At 46.1% G+C, this 20,848-nt stretch overlaps 1 protein-coding gene across 1 annotated transcript; it reads left to right on the top strand.

The window, feature by feature from the left end:
- The first annotated feature begins 1,741 nt into the window (after nucleotides 1-1,741).
- On the top strand, nucleotides 1,742-19,736 carry VWA1 (von Willebrand factor A domain containing 1). Its single transcript, XM_030963787.1, has 7 exons — nucleotides 1,742-2,296; nucleotides 5,430-5,993; nucleotides 13,554-13,832; nucleotides 14,882-15,154; nucleotides 15,686-15,837; nucleotides 16,084-16,201; nucleotides 18,199-19,736. Exons 1-7 carry the CDS (start codon nucleotides 2,152-2,154, stop codon nucleotides 18,246-18,248), a joined length of 1,581 nt encoding a protein of 526 aa, XP_030819647.1. The 5' UTR covers nucleotides 1,742-2,151; the 3' UTR covers nucleotides 18,249-19,736.
- Nucleotides 19,737-20,848: the final 1,112 nt, after the last annotated feature.

Here is a 20,848-nt window from a genome sequence, read left to right as displayed (position 1 = left end):
AATTTTAACATCACTTTTAATAGATAAATTTAAATAATATATTCTATAAATCTATCGAATCACTCCAAATCTCTTCACAAAACCAAGGAGGAGTCATTCCCGGCACTGCTCATCCTCTGAGAAACATAAAACTGGTGTTTGTTAGATGTAAACACTTCTATTTTTGTAGTTTGTCTTCCAAGTCAAACAAAAATAAGAGATGACTCCAGGCTGAGCCCTGCGTGACCTGGTGGTAACTGAGAAGTGACAAACCCCGGCCTGACCCAGGCTGGCATTTCTGGGGTCAGGGCGATGAAGCTGAGTCTGCAGCTGAGCAGAAATTCGTTAATTAGCAGAAATTAATTAGCAGAAATCACCTTCGAAGTGGGCGAGCTTGTGAGAAATGCTGCTCACGTCCAAAAAATTGAGAAAGGTTTATTAAAACCTTATCAGAAATAGAACAGAGGAATGAATGGAGGAAATATAACCGAGCCAGGAGCAGAGGATTTTTCCCACCAGGATTTTTTGCCTTTTAACCCTTTAAATTCTGCCCCAAAATTCTGCCCATCAGCTGCTTCTTCTCTGTCCATGGTGGAGTTTAAACCCTTAAATCTTGATTGTTGATCAGGTGCTGCCACAGTGACCATCCCACCCTCCCCAATGTCCCCAACCCAAACCCTGATTGCAGCTCACGGGGGGTAAAATGTAACTAAAAATCTATAAAATATACCAAAAAATCTATAACACATAACTAAAATCTATAAAACATAACTATAAATCTATAACAGATAACTATAAATTTATAACAGATAACTATAAATTTATAACACATTACTATAAATTTATAACACATAACTATAAATCTATAAAACATACCTATAAATCTATAAAATTTCTCCTAACATCTATACATGATATTTGCCTTTTAATTGTGAGAATTATAGTGGGATATGATGGGATTTGGTGGGATATTATGGGATATAATGGGAGCAGGTGGATGTCTCGGTTAGGTTTTAGGAATTTAGGGATCTGAATCAGCCTCTCCTCCCTCTGAAGCTTTCAAGAAATCCTTTGGAAAGAGGGGAGGCAACTCAGAGAGGTGCAGTTTATTAAAAATTAATATTAATTATTTAATAAAATTTAATAAAATTAATATTAATGATTTAATAAAATTTAAGAACATTTTAATAAAATGTAGTATTAATTATAATTTTAATTATAAAATTGGGAAGTGAGGAATGGAAGGGAATCATCTCCATTTATGCAGCAAGGGGCTCTGGATGGGTCTGGAGATGGGGCAGGAGGAGGATGGGATGGGATTTGGTGGGATATTATGGGATATAATGGGAGCAGGTGGATGTCTGTGTTAGATTTTAGGAATTTAGGGATCTCAATCAGCCTCTCCTCCCTCTGAAGCGTTCAGCAAAGGTGTTTGTCAATTAATTTCCTGGTGTTTGTGGACTAATTTTTTGGTGTTTGTGGACTAATTTTTTGGTGTTTGTGGACTAATTTTTTGGTGTTTGGATTAATTTTTTGGGGTTTGTGCATTAATTTTCCTGTCGGGGGGACACAGGGGACACCGCCCGCGTGTCCCCAGCGCCGGGAGGGCCCCGTGGGCAGCTCAGGGCTGAGCAATGCTCCCAATGCTCCTCCCAGCAGATTGGCCAATATTCCCGGGGCAGGGCAGCTCCCTGCCTTCCCCACTCCTCCTTTCCTTTATAAACGCCTTTTGCCTTCTTCCAGCTCATTCCACACCAGCAGGACTTTGGATTTCTCGCAGCTTTTCTTTCCTTTTTTTTATTTCTTTTTTGGTTTTTTTTCTTTTTATTCCCTGTAGTTCCTGGCCTGCTGCCAGTGCCTCTCAGGGCCAAAGTTGTATCTACAGGGATATATACATATATATATATATATTTTTAATTTTTTCCAAGCCAAGCCCAGCTGCACACAGACTAAACCGCGCTCCTGGGGCGAGCTTAACCCGGCAGAAGAGGAGCAGGACGAGCAGCAGGAGCTGCCTCTCCTCCAGCCCTGGCTGTCAGGATGGATTTATGGCTTTAAAAGGAGTTGGGGGGGAGGAAAGAAAATTCCCTGCAGGAGCCAGAGCTCGCAGCCCAGCGCAGCCGAACCCGGACGGAGCTGCAGGATGGCTTTGGGGGCTGCTGGACCCGGACTATGACTGAGCTCGGGCTTTGCTGGGCCCCCTCAGGTGGATTTAAGGTGGTTGGGGCAGGACCAGGCTCTGCTATGTTGGCCAAGGTGGTGTTTTCCCTTTTTCTGTGGCTGCATTTTGCCGTGGGGCAGGACACACCTGAGCCAGGTGAGTGCCTGAAAGGTGAAGCGTTCCTGCGCTGCTTTACCCCCTTCCGTCCCTCCTACTCACCTCAAAAACCCTTCTCAGAATAAAAACTGAGCCTGTGGTGCTGCTTTTCCTTTTTCTGTGGCTGCATTTTGCCGTGGGGCAGGACACACCTGAGCCAGGTGAGTGCCTGGGAAGGTGAAGCGTTCCTGCGCTGCTTTACCCCGTTCTTTGCCTCCTGCTCGCCTCAAAAACCCTTCTCAGAATAAAAACTGAGCCCGTGGTGCTGCTTTGGGTGTTTAGAAGTCTTGTGCACAAGAAACCTGTCTGCAATTGCAGAAAGAAATTGCTTAGAGTGTGATTTTGTGGCGTTTGTTGCCGGTGGGGAAGAGGAAATTGTTCAGAAATGTACAGAGTTAAAGCAACCCCGTGGAAAACTGCTCGCTCCTCACCGGGGGCTCTGAGAGCAGCCAGCAGTGATTGACGCTCTGTTCTCTGTAATTCAATCGCTTCGGCTTTGAAACTTCAGCTTTTCTTTCTCCTGGGAGCTGCAGATGGGAAACGATAACGGGGCAGCCCTGCAGAGCTGGAACTGGGAAAGGGATGGACAGACAGACAGACAGACAGATGGATGGAGGGATGGATGGAGGGATGGATGGAGGGATGGATGGATGGAGGGATGGATGGTGTCCCATTCCTGCACAGGACTCACCCCTCAGTGGTGGCTGAGCTGCTGCAGTTCTGTCTGTCCTGATGTAGAGAAGGTTCTGTGCTTGCAGGGATGGTTCTGTTTGGTTCTGTGCCTGCAGGATGGTTCTGTTTGGTTTCAGTACCTGCAGAGTTGGTTCTGTGCCTGCAGGATGGTTCTGGTTGGTTTTCAGGGCACCTGGGAACTGCAATCCGCTGGGGAACCAGAGGGAACCGCGGGTCTGTCCCTCCGTGTCCCGCTGGATCTGTCCCTGTGTCCCAGGCTGGATTTTGTCCCTCAGTGTCCCACTGGGGCAGGGACAGTTCTGCAGCTCCTGGCATTGTCCCAGCTCTCCACGTCCACCCCGGCAGCAGCAATTCCCATTGTCCTGCCACCCCGGGAGCAGCCCGTGGCATTTTCCCAACCCGTGGCATTTTCCCCAACCCGTGGCATTTCCCAGCCCGGCTCTGAACAATGCTCAGGCCTTCAGGGGCTGTGACAGAGGCAGCCTTGGCATTCCACAAGGGCTGTGCCCTGCTCCAGAGGCTGGCTGTGGGTTTGGGACCAGCTGGGTTGGGGTTGGGCTGGGTTTGGGGCTGATCAGGGTTTGGGATGAGCTGCCTTTGGCATGAGCTGCCTTTGGCCTCTGCCCCTGTGGGCAGGAGATGCCCATCCCAGCCTGGCACAGCTCCTGGTGCCTTGTCCAGAGGTGCTCTGGTGGCACAGGGACAGGAACACTTCACCCATGGGGAAGAAGGAAGAAGGAGGTAAAGAAGAACAACCTGTCTCCACCCTAAAACCTCCATCTTGCTTCATATTTATTTCTATATTCTAAAACCCCAAACTCAGGTTTTCCACCCTGTGATTTTACACACTTCTAACCAACTCCACACCCACAATCCCAGTTCTGGCATTCCATTTTGGAACACTGCACTGACCTGGGGATGTGGAGAAGGGCTCTCTTTGGGGTCTGTACCTTTAAACACTGAAAATTTAAAACCCTCAGCGCCCAGGTTTCCAACCCAAGCAGCGAGAGGACAACAGCGCGGTGTCCAGCAGAGTTACCCCGGCCAGGAGCTGATCCCTGCTGGCTGTGAGGGAGCCCCAGAGCTCCGGGGCTGTGTGGATCAGGCTGTGCTCCGCTCCCAGCCCGGATGTCTCCTGTCAGCATCGGGGGAAGCCTGGCCAGCTGCTTTCCTCCTCCTGCAAAAGCCAGCAGGCAGCGTTGTGTTTCCATGGGGACCTTTTGCTTCCCCAATCCAGCCCTTCAAAACACTTCAGAGCCCGGGGCATCGACCCAGGCTCACGCAGGGGGTGACAGCAGGGCCCTGCTGTGTCCCTGTCCCTGCCCAGGCCCCAGCAGAGCTCGGGGGTCACATCTGAGTTATCCCTGACACTCCAGGAGGCAGGAAAATGCTCATGGGTGCTCCAGGTCCCCCCTGAAAATGAGAAATCCTCGTCTGGCACCTGGCCACGCTGTCTGAAGTGCCTGAGAGCAGCAGCTGCTTGCGTGAGCAGGGATTCGGTGCTTCCAAACCTCCACCTCTGGCACGGATGGCATGTTTGTGCTGGATGCAGGACAAGGAGCAGGAGGAAGGATGAGGGAATTGGGAGCCTGGACCTGCAGGGGAGGCTGATTTCAGTGTCTGGTTGCTTTGTGAGCCTTGCCACGCTCCTGATGGGGGCAGAGCCTTTGTCTTGGTTTTATTTTTTTTTTTTTTATGGATTCTTTCTGCTGAACAGGAGGAATTTGTTTCCATCTCGTGCAGGAGTCAGTGTCACAGATGGGTGGGGTTGGTGGGGGCAGAGCCTTTGTCTCGGTTTTATTTTTATTTTTTTTATGGATTCTTTCTGCTGAACAGGAGGAATTTGTTTCCATCTCGTGCAGGAGTGAGGGTCACACATGGGATGGGGTTGGAATGAAGGAGAAGCTTCTGCTTGGCCCACAGAGGGTCCCAAAACACCCCCCTGCCCTGCAGCTGTTTGGTTAACCAAGGCAGAGCCCCGTGGGGTCAGGATGGGGCTCTCCCTAATTAACAGCAATGAGTAATTAACAGCAACGAGTAATGGGGAAAAGCAGCATTTAAGGGATGTGGGATATGGTACCCCAGAGCTGCAGGGTACAGACAAAAGGACACAGCTCTGACTCCCCAAACCTTTGCTTTTTGGGGTTTCACACAAAAAGACACAGCTGTGCCTCCCCTTTGTTCTTTTGGGGTTTCACCCAAAAGGATTTGGCTGTGACTCCCCAAACCTTTGTTCTTTTGGGGTTTTACCCAATAGGATTTGGCTGCAACTCCTCTTTGTCCTTTTGAGGTTTCACACAAAAGGACACAGCTGGGACTCCCCAAACCTTTGCTTTTTGGGGTTTCACCCCAAAGGACACGGCTGTGGCTCCCCAGACCGTGCAGGTTTTGGGCTCACAGCACTGCACTGATGCAGCTCCCTCTCTCTCTGCCTTGCCAGCTCCCCTGCCATCCACCTCCAACACCGAGGGCGACCTCCTGCTCCTGCTGGACAGCTCTGCCAGCGTCTCCCGCTATGAGTTCTCCAAAGTCAAGGAGTTCATGTGGGACCTCCTGCACCCTTTCACCTTCGGCCCCAGGGACGTGCAGACCAGCATCATCCACATCAGCACCACTCCCAGCATGGAGTTCCCCTTTGACCAGCACCTGAGCGGGGACTCCCTGAGGAAAGCCATCGGGGGCACGCGGCAGCGCATGGGCGACACCAACACGGGCAAGGCGCTGTCCTTGGCCAAGGAAAAGCTCTTCAGCAGCGAGGCTGGGGCCAGGCCTGACGTGCCCAAGGTGCTGCTGTGGGTGACGGATGGCTTCTCCACGGATGACATCTCGGAGCCCATGCAGCTGCTGAAGGACATGGGCGTGACCGTGTTCATCGTCAGCACCGGCCGCGGGAACTTCCTGCAGCTGTCGGCGGCCGCCAGCCCGCCCTCGGACACCCACCTGCACTTTGTGGACGTGGATGACCTGCCCATCATCACCCAGCAGCTCAGGGACGCCATCCGAGGTAAGCTGGCACGGGGACAGGGCAGCAGGGCTCAGCCTGGGGTTCAGATGGTGCAGGTTGTGACCTGTTGGTGTGGGTGATCCCCCAGCTGGGGAATAGCGTGCTCTGACTCCATGGTTCAGAACAATTCCTTTATTAAACTATATTATATGAGATTAATACTATATTATGACTATATTAAAGGGAATAATGAGCTCTGGCCCCATGGTTCAGAACGCTGAACAATTGCTATATTATATTATATTGTATTGTATTATATAATATTATACTATATAATATTATACTATATAATATTATACTATATAATATTATAAATATTATAATATAGTATATTATACTATATTATATTAATACTACTAATATAATATAGTATTAATAGAGTATAGTATATATAGTATTATATTAATTATATAATATATTATGTAAGTATTATATATTATATATAATTATATATATTATCTATTTTATATAATATATAACACATATAATATATAATATATTATATAATTAATATAATATTGTATATATTCTCTATTATATATATTATATGTATATATAATTATAGTCATTATATATGTAGTATTATATTAATACTATATTATATATAACTATACTAAAGAGAATAACATGCTCTGACTTCATGATTCAGAACAATTGCTTTATTAAACTATATTACAATAATAATATATATACATTAATAATATACATTATACTATATATACATATATACAGTATACAAATATATAATATGCATTAGTATGTTCTTAATATATATATTATATATTATATATTATATACATATAAAATATATGTTAGTATATGTATATAATAATATATTTATCTAATAATATATAATATACATTAATTGTATTATAACTATACTAAAGGGAATAATGTGCTCTGACCCCATGATTCAGAAGGCTGAGCAATTCCTTTATTAAACGATATTATATTACATTAATTCTATATTATTATACATATATTTATTATACATTATTAGTATTATATATTATAACCATACTATATAATACTAAAGAAAAACCTGTGTCTGTCTCCAGACAGGCACAGCTTTGAGTAATTGGTTCATTTATATAGGCAATTATCACCAGAATCCCATTACCAAATCCCTGCCACAGGTCCAAGTACAAACCAAGGCTCCTGGGAGGTCTGGGACAAATATTTGCCCTTGGAATATTTGAGTGAGTGGGACAGATTCCCCTCGGTGAGGTGAGCTTGTGCTTGTGAGGAGTTCAGCTGGGAAGGAGGAACTCAAAAGATCTGAATTCCTTAAAACCCCACAAGTCTTTGGGATGAGTCATGCAGGTCAGGCATCTGCACACCCCAGGCAGAGCTCAAAAACGCCCCACCTGCACAGCCTGTTAACCAAAAGTTTCCCAAACTGGAATGATTTCACCTCAGCAAACTGTGGACACAAAGTGCCTGAGCCCCCTGAGTTGATTTTCACGCTCAGGGTGGTTTTTCTTTTTTTTTCTCTCAAAAGTTTCTGTCTCTGTGCCAGCTGACAGAGGAACACAAACGTGTTGAGCGCATCTAAAATGGGATGTGTGTCCCTGGCAAGGATTTGTTCCTGTCAGCTCCTTCCAGCTCTTGTTTGGGATAGATCCGACTCCCTAAAATTCACCATCAGCGGCTGAGACCTCCAACTCCTGCAGTTGTTCTCTTAAAAAACACAACTCAGGACAGTGCCTGCTGTCAGCATTGAGGCTATAGGAAAGGAATGTTTTTGTTCCATAAATCCCCGTTCTAACGTGTTCCACGTCTGCCAGATCCCCGGCCTGACTTGGCCAGCAGAGCCCTTGGAGGAACAGCCCAGCCCTGCCTCGGCAGGCCAAGGTGAATTCTGTGCCCCTCACAGGGCTGCAGAGGGGGAAATGCCACTGGAAATGGCACTGTGCCACAGCTGCCTGCAGTGGGAGACCCCAAAAGGGCAAAGGGGAGGCACAGCCATGTCCTTTTGTGTGAGACCCCAAAGGAACAAAGGTTTGGAGAGTCACAGCTGCGTCCTTTGGGGTGAGACACCAAAAGAACAAAGGTTTGGGGAGGCACAGTCATATCCTTTTGGGTTAAATCCCAAAAGAACCAAGAGGAGTCACAGCTGTGTCCTTTGGGGTGAAACCCCAAAAGAACAAAGATTTGGGGAGTCCCAGCCGTGTCCTTTTCGGTTAAACCCCAAAAGAACAAAGAAGACTCACAGCTGTGCTGTTTTGTGTGAAACCCCAAAAGAACAAAGGTTTGGGGAGTCCCAGCTGTGTCCTTTTGGGTTAAACCCCAAAAGAACAAAGATTTGGGGAGTCCCAGCCGTGTCCTTTTGGGTGAAACCCCAAAAGAACAAAGGAGATATAAAACCTACAGGGGTCAGGACTGCTGTGCCTGAGAGCAGCATCCATTCTGTGAGTCCAGCAGGTCTGAAACCTCCTGGGCTGGGATTTTAATGCCAGGTGAGATTCCCAAAGGAATCCAGGGCTTGCAAAGTGCCATATTTTGGTCACATCATCTGATTTCACATTAATAAAACCCCATAAATCCACTGCTGCCTACCTGGAGGAGGCAGCCCTCAGCCAGCACCCTCCTGGCATGGCAGGGACAGGCAGCACCTTGGCAGGCAGGAATTAATTAATTCCAGCCCTGGAATGGCCCAGACTGGTTTAATTATCACTGCTCTCTTATCTTCATCTCCTGCTACTCTTAAAAAAACTCAAAAAAAGCCGAGGAGGCTTCTGGAGAGGCACAAACAAGCTTTGTCAGGAGCTGCTCTCCTCCTTCCATCTCCTCTCCAGGCTGGGCTGTTTCCTGCCTGCTCCACAGAAATTCCAAACCAAGGCTTCCTGCCAAGCTGCTGCTGCCTCAGGTGGGCTCAGCCTGCACAGGGAGACACCTCTGAGATGTGCTGGAGCTGAAATGGCTCCAGAGCTGCTCAGGACAGGGGCTGGGGGTGCTCCTTGCCTGTTCTTCCTCAGCCCATGCAGGAATTGTGCAGAATGCAGCTGCGGCACAGCTGGCTCCTGGCAGGCGCCTCCACCCTGCCCAGAGGGAGGGGAAGGTTCTCAGGCTGTGCAGGAGCTCAGGCTCCTTCTGTTGGATCTCAGGTGCGCCCCAAATGTGGCATTTGGTGCTGGGGAAGGACCCTCTTGGTTGTGAAACCGAGGCATTCCTGCGAGCTGACATCAGCCCGGCGCCTGCAGCCGCTTGCTCCGCGCCCAGCCCGGCTAGGCCGGGGCTGCTGGCTCCTGCCAGCCTCTGGCACCAGCTCCTGAGCCAGGCTTTGCAGGAGCCTGCAAGCCCTGAGCATCACCACGTCCCACATGTGCTCAGGGCGGAGCATTTCTGACCCAAAACCAGGCCCTGGGTGAGTCCTGCTGCAGGGAAGGCTCGGAGCTCTGTCCCCCCTGCCAGAACCAGAACCCTGCCCCACTCACATCAAACAGAACCAGAAGACATTTGTCCCAAATCCCAGCTGCAGCTTCTCTGATCCAGATTTTACAGGTTCTGCTGCAGCCAGGCAGAAATCCTGGTTAATCTGGGTCTGAGAAATTGCAGGAGAACCTGTCCCAATCTGGGTCAGAGAAGCTGCAGGAGAACCTGTCCCAAACTGGGTTTGAGAAGCTGCAGCTGGGATTTGGGACCAATCTGTCCTGTTCTTGCTGCTGTTTTGTTCTTACCGTCATCATGAAGCCAGTAGCATTCCTGCAAATCTGATTTTGTGAGTCCTGCTGCAGGGAAGGCTTGGAGCTCTGTCCCCCCTGCCAGAACCAGAACCTTGCCCCACTCACATCAAACAGAACCAGAACACAGAAGTGATTTTGATTTGTCCCAAAATCCCAGCTGCAGCTTCTCAGACCCAGATTTTACAGGTTCTCTTGCAGCCAGGCAGAAATCCTAGCTAACCTGGGTCTGAAAACTGCAGGGGAACCTGTCCTAGTCTGAGTCTGAGAAGCTGCAGCTGGGATTTGGGACAAATCTGTCCTGTTCTTGCTGTTCTTGCTGCTGGTTTTTCTTACCCTCATCATGAAGCCAGCAGCATTCCTGCAAATCCGATCCTGATCTCTGCAGAGCTCCTGGCTGCACAATGGTGTTTGGAGTCCCCAGGAGGCAGGAGGTGGAGGGAAAGTGTCACCAGGCAGGCACTGGCTCAGTCCAGTACAGAATATTATTATTTTTTTTTTATTATTTTTATTTTATTATTTATTATTGCTGCTTCCCTCTGGGAGCAGAGGGGCTGTGGAACACATTGTGTGTTGGATTAAACTCTTTTCTGACCCAGAGATGGGGCAACTGAGAGGTGTTTTAAAGACTTTTATTTTCAGTCTCATGAGAAGGGTGAGACAATACAGATGTTAGAATTCACACTATTGCAATCAGAAGTTAATTATTTCTTAATTATAATCCATTATAAGTGTTTTTTGTTTATTTGCTTTAGCTACACCATGTTGTAAATGTTTTAAAGCCAATCATCTAAAATTACCCCTCGTGGCTCCTACTACAATGCATCTTTCACAGTTCTATTTCTCCAAAGCATCTAATCTTTTTTGTAAGGTCATCTTTTGAAACTTCTTTTCCGGTTCCATTTCTCTCCCCACAATGTCTGAACTGTTCCATGGCATTTCTAAATCAGCATTTCTCATCTCCAGGTTTGCACACAGATGCTCACTGTGCGAGCCTTCTGCTTTGAGAACTCTCTATAAATCCATTTCTCACAATTGTGGGCATTTATTTCTTTATTTCCTGTGCTTTGTTGCCCTCTTTATATGCTGAAACTTCCAGGGCTCTGGCAACAAGGGGCAGAGCTGTTTGCTGTGGGCTCCCTGCCCCTTGTCCTTTGATCTGCCCCCTCCATTCACAGTTTGCTCCAAGCTCACTAATTTCCATTCCCTGAGCTTTTGGCAGGATTTTTGGCAGCACTGAGACCTTTCCTGTGCTCCCTGTCCCTTTGTGGCTTGGCCCCTGGGGTTTGTGGGGCTCCCAGAAGGGTACAGGGCCCCAGGACATGGGATGGGATGGGATGGGATGGGATGGGATGGGATGGGATGGGATGGGATGGGATGGGATGGGCAGGGCACAGAGCAGGGAAATGTTCCTGCCAGGGAACAGCTCAGAGGAAAAACTGAGCCTGTTTTATTTGGTACAGGGAAGCTGGCAGGGCTCAGAGCAGCTCAGAGGAGGAGAGCTGATCCTCTCCCGGCTAAAGGACGTGTCTGGGAGGGCAGAGCAGCCCAAATCTGCAGCTTTGGGAGGGATTTTGTGCCTCCCTTTGCCTCTGTGCAATGGGGAGCCAGGGAGAGTTGCCTAGAGTGCTCTAAGCATGAGTTGGAAGGTTCTATCATAAGGATTTAGAGGCACTTCAAGGCTCTTAAAAATAATTTAGAAACAGAAGAGATCTCCGTGTCACTTCCCTGGAGTTAGAAACAAAGTCCTGTGTGTTTGTGCCCCTCTGGAAGACCAGAGAACAGTGGATTTCTGCCCAAAATGGGCATGTCAGAGGAGTCAAGGAGCAGAGGGAGCTTCCCAGCACCACCAGAGGGGTTTGTGCCTGGAATTTGTGCTCTGGAGCTCCAAGGTAGCACAAAAAAAGGCTCGAAAAGAAGCAGCCACCATCCCTGGGTGTGTTTAACAAAGCCTGGATGTGGCACTGGGTATCAGGGTTTAGCTGAGGGGTTGGGGCTGGGTTGGACTCGATGGTCTTGAAGGTCTCTTCCAACCTGGGGATTCTGAGAATTTGGGGGAATTCTGTGAATTTAGGAGAATTTTGGGAATTCTCAGGAACCATGGAAGTGCTGGAGTCCCCATCCCTGGGTGTGTTTAACAAAGCCTGGATGTGGCACTGGGTGCCAGGGCTGAGTTGAGGTGTTGGGGCTGGGTTGGACTCAATGGTCTTGAAGGGCTCTTCCAACTCACTGATTCTGTGAATTCTGAGAATTCTGGGATTCTGTGGTTCTGTGATTCTGGGATTTTGTGATTCTGTGAATTCTGAGAATTCTGGGACTCTGTGGATTCTGTGGTTCTGTGGATTCTGTGGATTCTGTGATTCAGAGAGTTCTCTGAATTCTGTGATTCTGTGAATTCTGAGAATTCTGGGATTCTGTGATTCTGTGAATTCTGAGATTTTGTGATTCTGTGGATTCTGAGAATTCTGGGATTCTGTGGATTCTGTGGTTTTGTGGATTCTGTGCCTCGGCTCTCTCTGAGTGCTGAATGTCACCGAACAAGGGGGCTCTGTGAGCCCTGCAGGAGGGGGTGACCTCAGCTGGGCTGGGCCCAGCAGGGCTGGCACTGCCCAGTCCCTGCCCTCTGCCCTGGGCACCGGCACAGAGCAGGAGAAATGGAGCTCGCCACGCTCTGGGCTGCTTCTTGTGCAGGGATTGACTGGTTTGGTGTCACTGGTTGGGGATTTCCACTGGGAGATTAATTTGTAGAGAATTCATTCTCTACCCTAGATTAGAGATCCAGACCAGATCTCTCAATCTAGACCAGATCTCTAGGCTAGGTGCTTCAGGGAAATAGAACTGTGAAAGATACACTGTAATAAAAGATAATTTTCGATAATTATCTTTAAGACATTTACAGCATTTTATTTTAAATAAAAATATACAAAATGTAAGTATATAAAATAAAATATAATAAGATATATAAACACATTTAAATAAATGTATAAATATATATTTAAATAAATATACAAATATATAAATTTAGTGTTATAAAAACTGATTGGCTAAGAAACACTTATAATGTATCATAATTAAGAGTTGGCTTCAGATTGTGATGATGTAAATTATAACGTCTGTATTGTGTCATCCTTCACATTAAACTAAAAAATAAAAATAAATTTTAAAATATATAAACATGCAAATAAAAATAAATTTTAAAATCTATAAATATGCAAATAAAAATGTAAAAATATAAATATGTAAAATAGAAATATAATAAGGTATATAAACATATTTAAATAAATATAAGTTTATATATTTAAATATAATATATAAATAAATATAAATATAGAGACATAATATATATAAATGTGATAAATATATAAAATATATAAATGTGACAAATATATAAAATATATTAAAGTATAAATATAAAATGTTTAAATATAAAATATAAATATATATGAATTTAAAAATTAATAAAAATAAATTAAAATATCAAATATAAAATATTGTTGAAATGTAAGTATATAAAATAAGAATATATATTAAATATTTCTATATTAAGTATATATAAAATATAAAAATTAAATGGAAAAATAAATATAATAAATATTACTATATAAAATTGAAAATAAAAATGTAAATATATTAAAAATAAAATAAGATAAAAAAAATAAAATAAAAATAAAAAGCTAATAAGTAAAAGTTAATAAATAAAATAAAAGCCCTTAAAACACCTCTCATTTTTGAGTCAAAAAAAAAGACTTTAATCCACCACCACGCCTCGGTGACTTCAGGGCTGCTGCATCTCTGACCCAGACGGGTGGGGAGTGCAGCTGCTCCTGCCCTGGGGGTTGATGCCAGCAGTGCTCTCTGTCCCCTGTCCCTTTTCCAGATGTCATCCGAGCCAACCGGCTGCACGCCACCGACGTCACCTCCAGCAGCTTCCGCCTGCTGTGGCCGCAGCTGCTGTCCCAGGACAGCGGGTTCTACAGCCTGCAGTACGGCCCGGCCGGGCAGCCCGCTGCCAGGAGCAGCCTGCAGGTGCCCGGCGCTCAGAGCAGCCTCGTGCTCAGCCAGCTGGCACCGGGAACCACCTACGAGGTGGTGCTGATCCCCGAGTCCAACGTGCACTACTTCCCTCCCCAGAGAACCAGGGTCACCACCCTGCCAGGTAAAGGGGCATGGCTTGGGGCATGGCTTGGGCCTTGGGTCACCAGGGTCACCACCCTGCAGAAAGGGGCATGCTTGTTGACCTAGGCACCCTCCAGTAAGGGGCATGGCTTGGGCCTTGGGGCACCACCCTGCCAGGTACCAGCCAACAGGCTGCTTGGGGCGGCGTTGGGGGGCACCCTAGAAGACCCCGTAAAGGTTTGGTTGGACTCGGGGTTGGGTCACCACCCTGCCAGGTACCAGGGTCACCACTCTGCCAGGTAAAAGGGCATGGCTGGGACCAGGGTCACCACTGTGCCAGGTGAAATGGACATGCTTGGACCTTGGGGAATCAGGGTCACCACTGTGCCAGGTAAAGGGGCATGGCTTGGACCTTGGGGACAAGGACAGGATCCCACCTGGGGCTGGAGGTGGAGATGGAGGATGCTAGAATGACCTAAGGGAAGTCTGGGTTTGAGAGGGGAAGAACTCGGAGCAGGATCAGCCTCTCTGTGCAGAAAATGATAGAAATCGGCCTCTCTGTGCAGAAAATAGCTCGGATTTATGCTGGGGGCAGCCCGCAAAAAGGGGCGAACTGAAAACTGGGCTGGGGTGACAAAGTCAAGGTGGAGTTGTACAAAATATTAATTTTCTGCATGTGAGAACAGCTCTGGCTGAAAGGCAGAGAAACCCTTTGCTTTGGGCTGAGCTGTGGGATGAATATCAACATCTGCTTGCTGGGCTGATTTCAATTCCACTGGGTTGATTTCAATTCTGTGCTGGGTTGATTTTAATTTTTGCTGGGTTGATTTTACTTAATTCTTTGCTGGGTTGATTTTAATTTGACTGTGTTGATTTTACTTCCTTGCTGGGTTGATTTTAATTTCAGCGGGTTGATTTTAATTCCACTGGGTTGATTTTACTTCCTTGCTGGGATGATTTCAGTTCCTTGCTGCGTTGATTTGAATTCCCTGCTGGGTTGATTTTGATTCCACACCCCTGGACCCCAAGATGATGCAGGCCAGTAATTCTCATTAAATCCTCATCCACACCTCTCTCCACTGTTTCCAGAGGAAATCAGCCCAGTTCAGGTTCTCATCTCAGACTCTGGGCCCCGCAGCTTCCAGGTCAGCTGGGCTCCTGTGCTGGACAGCGTGGCCACCTACCAGGTGCTCTATGGGCCCCTGCCAGGGAACTCAGCCAAGCTGCTGCAGGTGGACGGGAGCCACAACAGCACCCTGGTGCAGCACCTGGCACCCAACACCACCTACCTGGTGACAGTGACAGCCATCTACAGGTCTGGGAAGGAGAAATCCCTGTCAGCCAAGGCCTGCACCCTGGAAGGTGAGTGGGGGCAGCACAAGGAGTGGCCCTAGAGGGTCACCTGCCTCAGGGTGGACTCAGAATCCAGTCCCTGGGTGGATTTTTGTTATTCAGAATCCAGTTTTTTATTATTCAGAATCCAGTTTTTTTATTATTCAGAATCCAGTCCCTAGGTGGATTTTTATTATTCAAAATCCCCAGGTTGGAAGAGACAAAGATCATTGAGTCCAACCCAGCCCCAACCCCTGAACTCAACCCTGGCATCCAGTGCCACATCCAGAGATGGGGACTCCACCACCTTCCTGGGCAGCCATTCCAGAACCTTATCCCCTTTCCATAAAAACCTTTATCACCCTTTCTGTAAAAAACTTTTCCCCAATATCCCACCTACATTTTCCCCTGAGCCTGTGTCCTCTCATCTCCTCCAGCAGGAAGATGCAGAGTGATTTTCTCTCTCCACCAAAGCCAGGCTGTGTTTCCAGCATTCCCCGGGGGGGATCAGGGATCGCTCTGGAACAATTCCCTGCACCAACAGGGATTTTCTCTCCGCAGAGGGCTCCAGGGTGAGGCACCTCCGCTTTGAGGACGCGGGTCCCAGCAGCGTCAGAGCCTCCTGGGACTCGGCGGCCGGGGCCGTGCGGGGGTACCGGGTGCGCTGCCGGCGCCAGAGCGGCGCCTCCTCCGTGCTCAGCGTGTCCCCGCAGGTGCGTCAGGAAAGGACCAGAAAATATCGGCTTTTGGGAGGTTTGCCTGCACTGAAATGCAGCGAAATCTCGAGGAGTTCGCGGGGAGGGAAAGCCGGCGTGTCATGGATTTGTATTATAATATTGGGGTTTTCGCAAATGTTAAAATGGATTTTATAGGTGTGGTGGGTTTTTTTTTTTTCTCTCTCTTATTTTATCCCTAATTAAAATTTACCAAAATTCTCTCTCTCCCACCGTGTTTCCCAGGTGCACAGCGTGCTGCTGAGTGACCTGCCCTCGGGCAGCAGGGGCAGGGTGTGCGTGCAGCCCCTGTACAGCAACCAGCCGGGCAGGAGGCTCTGCCGCACCGTGCACAGGCAGCCAGGTGAGCTGAGGCATCCTGGCAGCCAGGAGAGGGTTTGGATCGCTGGCTGGGGGCTGGCTACAAATCACCAACAGGATGGGAATGTGCCCGGAGCTGTTTGATTTTCCAGCATCAGCCTCATTCCATGGTTATGACAATGGGAAGATGCCAGCAGCTCGCATCCCAGGCAGCAGACAAAGAACTTCGTGTTACAACTCACTTTATGAGTTTTTTGACCATTCACACAAAGCAAAAGCATATTGACAGTATTTATATCTGTATAGCATATATTCTATATTGACAGTAATTCCATCCAACCACTATAAGCACAAATCCCTTTGGTTAAAACAAGGCTTATTTCAAATTCAATACCTGCTTGTGAGCCTTAAAGCACAATGCACAGAGCTCCATTATTAAGCTTAAAACTTCCTAATATCTCACTAGATAAACTTTTCTGTAGCTTAGGGAGTTATTCTAGACAAGTGTTAATACACAGATTATTGTTCTATTTGTCCTTGCTTTTCTACATTTTACATAATTTTTCTTCTGACCAATCTCATGGCTACAGTTTAGCTCTAATGACAGTTCTGCTGTCTCTGAGGCCTTTTGCAGCTTTCCCAAAACTTTCTGATTTTATGGATTCCCAGAGGTTTGGGCTCTTCAAAGAGACAGGAGCTGGTGGTTATAAAGTTGTTTATTGCATGAGTACATCAGTTGTTTATTGCATGAATACCTCAGTTGTTTATTGCATGAATACACCACTTGTTTATTGCATGAGCGTGGGGGTGTTCACAGGGGTCCCAGGACAAGGGAAGAGATGGGAATCTTGACTCCATGTTCCAGAAGGCTGATTTATTATTTTATGATATAGATTATATTAAAAGAAAACGATCTATTAAAACTATACGAAAAGAATAGAAGAGAGGATTTCATCAGAAGGCTTGAAAGGAATAGAAAGGAGTGTAAGCAATTTCATTATGTCTGGAGCTAAGTTAATTTTGTGAAAGGGAACACTACTGAACTTTAAGCTGGGCTTTAGGGTTTTACTAGTTAACACACTCACTTAAGGCACTTAAAATATATTTCCACTTACTTAAAATGAAAACTTACACTCCTACTGTGTGGCTGAATATATTTCAGTTTCTCTAAAGGTTCCAATTCAAACCCTGCATTCCTTCCTCTCTCTGAGGGATTTCTGTTTCATGTATTCCAAAACCACAGAGGAGCCCCCAGGGCTGGGATATTCTGTGCTCATCACTGCTCTTGTTTCACCACAGACTGACCAAAATTGGGCCTTTTCCCCCCGTTTTTAGGAGTAAGACTCCTCCTAGTGGAGTTTATTGCAGGCAGGAGGAAGAAGAGTACAGCGGAGACATATGCATAAAAATGCATTTAATTCTTTATTTATTAAATTTATTATCTATATATTATTAACATTATATTAATTATTAATAATTTAATCATTATTTTATGTATTAATTAATTTTATTTAAATATAAAAAATATATTTGTTTATTAACATTTATTTATGCATTTAATGCAGAAAAATACATGTATTTATTTTATTTCTTATTTAAATATTATTTGATATTATATTAATTATTATTAATTTAATTGTTAATTTTCTTTATTAATCAATATTATTTAAATATTAAATAAATACATTTATTTATTAAAATTTATTTATTCTTTTAATGCATAAAAGTACATTTGTTTATATATTTAATTTATTATTTAAATATTATTTACTATTATATCAATTAGTATTAATCTAATTGTTGATTTTCTTTATTAATTCATTTTATTTAAATATTTTATTTATTTATTAACATTTATTTATTAAAATTTATTTATGCATCTATTGCATAAAAATAAGGGGTGAAATCTGTGACTCAGATGTGGAGAATGGGTGGCTAAAGCTGACATTTGTATTGCTCATGTTCTGACATTTTAATTCCTCATGTTCTGACATTTTTATTCCTTGTATTCTGACATTTCTGTTCCTTGTGTCCCTCCAGCCACAGAGGCCCAAGGATACAGGCACAGAGAGCAGGACAGACCGCAGTGAGCTCATTCCCAGCACAGCAAAAGTCCGGAATGGACAAAGATTTGGACAAAAAGGAGAAGTCAGGGGAGGAACAACCTCATCCCCCAGGCTGTGCTGTCCCTGGAGGTGTCCTGCCCAAACCTGGCCCCAGCCAAGCTCTCCCAGCTTTAAAGGCTTGGCTGGATGCATGGAACAGCCAGTGTGACTGGAAAATGTGACTAAAAGATGCCAAATCTGTCCCCATTCCACAGAAACGCAAGTAACAAACAGAAGGCAGAGTGGTGCATCCTCACTCTTGCTCCTGTTCTCCATTTATTCAAGGTTGATGCAGGTTTCTTTTTGCATGAGCACATTCAGGACTTGGCTGCTCATCTTCCACCTGGCCAAATCCATCCCTGAATCCAACCCATTCCCTCCAGGGAGCCTGGAAGGAATGAGAGAGCAGGAAATCCAAAATCCTGGGGACGTTCTTCCCTCCAGGAGCAGCTGAGAGCCCAGAAAAGCCAGACAAAACCATCTAAAACATTGATTTTTTTTGTTTCTGTGCTCCTGCCTGGATCATTGCTCTGGCATTCCTCTTCACCAAATGGGAGTGCTGCTGTCCTCGTGGAGATTAATTAGCCTGTTCTGTGACTAATTACAGGCAATAAGTCTCCAGCACTATCATTCCTCTGCACTCTGAACACACACAGCACATCTCTGGTGTCTTGTCTTGGGCTTCCACCCCGTGCTAAGCTTGAGCTACACTTAAAAATGAACGTTTTTAAGGTAAAAAAAGTATAAATCTGATTATTTCCCTTTGTCCCTAAGTTTGAACTCGCTGCCTCTAAGCCACTCTGGAAAGGGGAGCTGGGGAAAAAAAAAGAAAGATAAATTAATTATAAATACTTAGTGACCAAGCAAATAGTTTCAAAGTTCAGGGTTTAGGGCTGTAAAGAAATGTAGATGTTTCTCTGCCAAACCCCACCATCAGTGGGAACACCCTCCCTCAGTAACTCTGGCTCTATTTTAAATTTATTGCTTATTTTCCCTCCATGTGGAACTTGGTTTTGAAGCAGTGCTGTTTGTTGGAGAGCCCCATTCAGCCTCACAAATCCTTCTTAAAACAGCTTAAATCAGCTCCTTTTGGAGCTGAGAGGAACTTTTATCCCTGACTTTGTCTCCTGAGAGCTGAATCCTTCATCTCCACCTTTCTGGAGCATTTTTCCTTGGGCTGCCTTGTTCAGGAGAGAAGGGAGGTGAGTCATTCATTAACTCTATAAAGAGATTTTCACATGATTTTTGTCCTCCTCTGGAATGTGCATTTGTGACTGATTAATCTCAGCGTTGAAAGGATCACAAAGCCCCTGGAACTGCTCATGCCATAAAATGATTTTGTTTCTTCTCGCTGTAGGACAGAAATTAAGTTTGCACAACTCCCTGCATAGTTTATTAATGCATTAATTTCCATCCCCCCTCAGTTGTAACTCAGCCTTTTGAAGACAAATAAATATAAATACAAGAGCTACTGAATGATTCCTTTGTGCTTGCTGGCAAATCTGTGGGGGGTTTTTTGGTTTTTTTGGGGGGGGGAATTGTGGGTTTTGTCCCAGGGGTTGAAAAGCAGGAATTTATAGAATCATAAAAGTTGGGAAAAGCTTCTGAGATCATCCTACTAAATCATAATTTTGAATGGAGTGTGTGTGTTCCACCCATGCCTGAATAACCTGGTTTACTCCAAACTTTACTCCCACCCCTCAAAAAATGTGCGGGAAATGTAAAAAACAGAAATATATTGGTCTTGATGAAGCCTCAGTTCCAAAATGATGATTTCCATGGGAAATCCTGCTCTTTATCCCTGATAACCACAGATATGGATTTCCCTGTGCTCCCCTTCTCTTTTCCACTTTTCCGTCATCTTTCCCACTCCAAAATGATGGACTGGGACCTGATTTCCAGGGAAATCCTGTTTTTTATCCCAGATAACCACAGATAGGGGTTTCTCCTCGCTCCCCTTTTCTGCTTTCCCATCCTCTCTGCCATTCCAAGGAGAGGATTTTGGGGGAAATCCGGAATAACCCCAAGGGAAACCCGGGATAACCCCAAGGGAAACCCGGGATAACCCCAAGGGAAATCTGGGATAACGTCAAGGGAAACCCGGGATAACGCCAGGGGAATCCTGGGATAGCCCCAAGAGAAACCCGGGATAATCCCAGGAGAAATCCGGGATATTCCCAAGGCAATCCTGGGATAACCCCAAGGCAATGCCGGGATAACGCCAAATTTGGGCTGATTTCGGAGGAAATCTGGGATATTCCCAAGGGAATTCCGGGATAACGCCAAACTGGGGCCGACTTCGGAGGAAATCCGGGACAACCCCAAAGCAATCCCGGGATAACGCCCAGGCCGCGCCGCTCGCGGCCCTTAGCAACGCCCCTCACTCCCGTTGCTATGCGGAAGCACCGCCCGCCCCATTTGTCCCTCCGGGCTCTCCGTCCCCCCACCCTCCTCTCCCGCCCCTCCCTCCTCTTCCCACCAATCAAACCCAACACGCGGCTCCCCTCCACCAATCACCGCGCGGCGCGGCCCTCCGGCTGCCCAATGGGAATCCGGCCCGCCACGCCGCACATGCGCAGTGACCG

This window comes from Camarhynchus parvulus, chromosome 21 (genome assembly GCF_901933205.1).
Source record: "Camarhynchus parvulus chromosome 21, STF_HiC, whole genome shotgun sequence".
NCBI classification, from domain to species: Eukaryota; Metazoa; Chordata; class Aves; order Passeriformes; family Thraupidae; genus Camarhynchus; species Camarhynchus parvulus.
The sequence above is the reverse complement of the archived record's forward strand: the minus strand, read 5'-3'. Positions and strand labels throughout refer to the sequence as shown.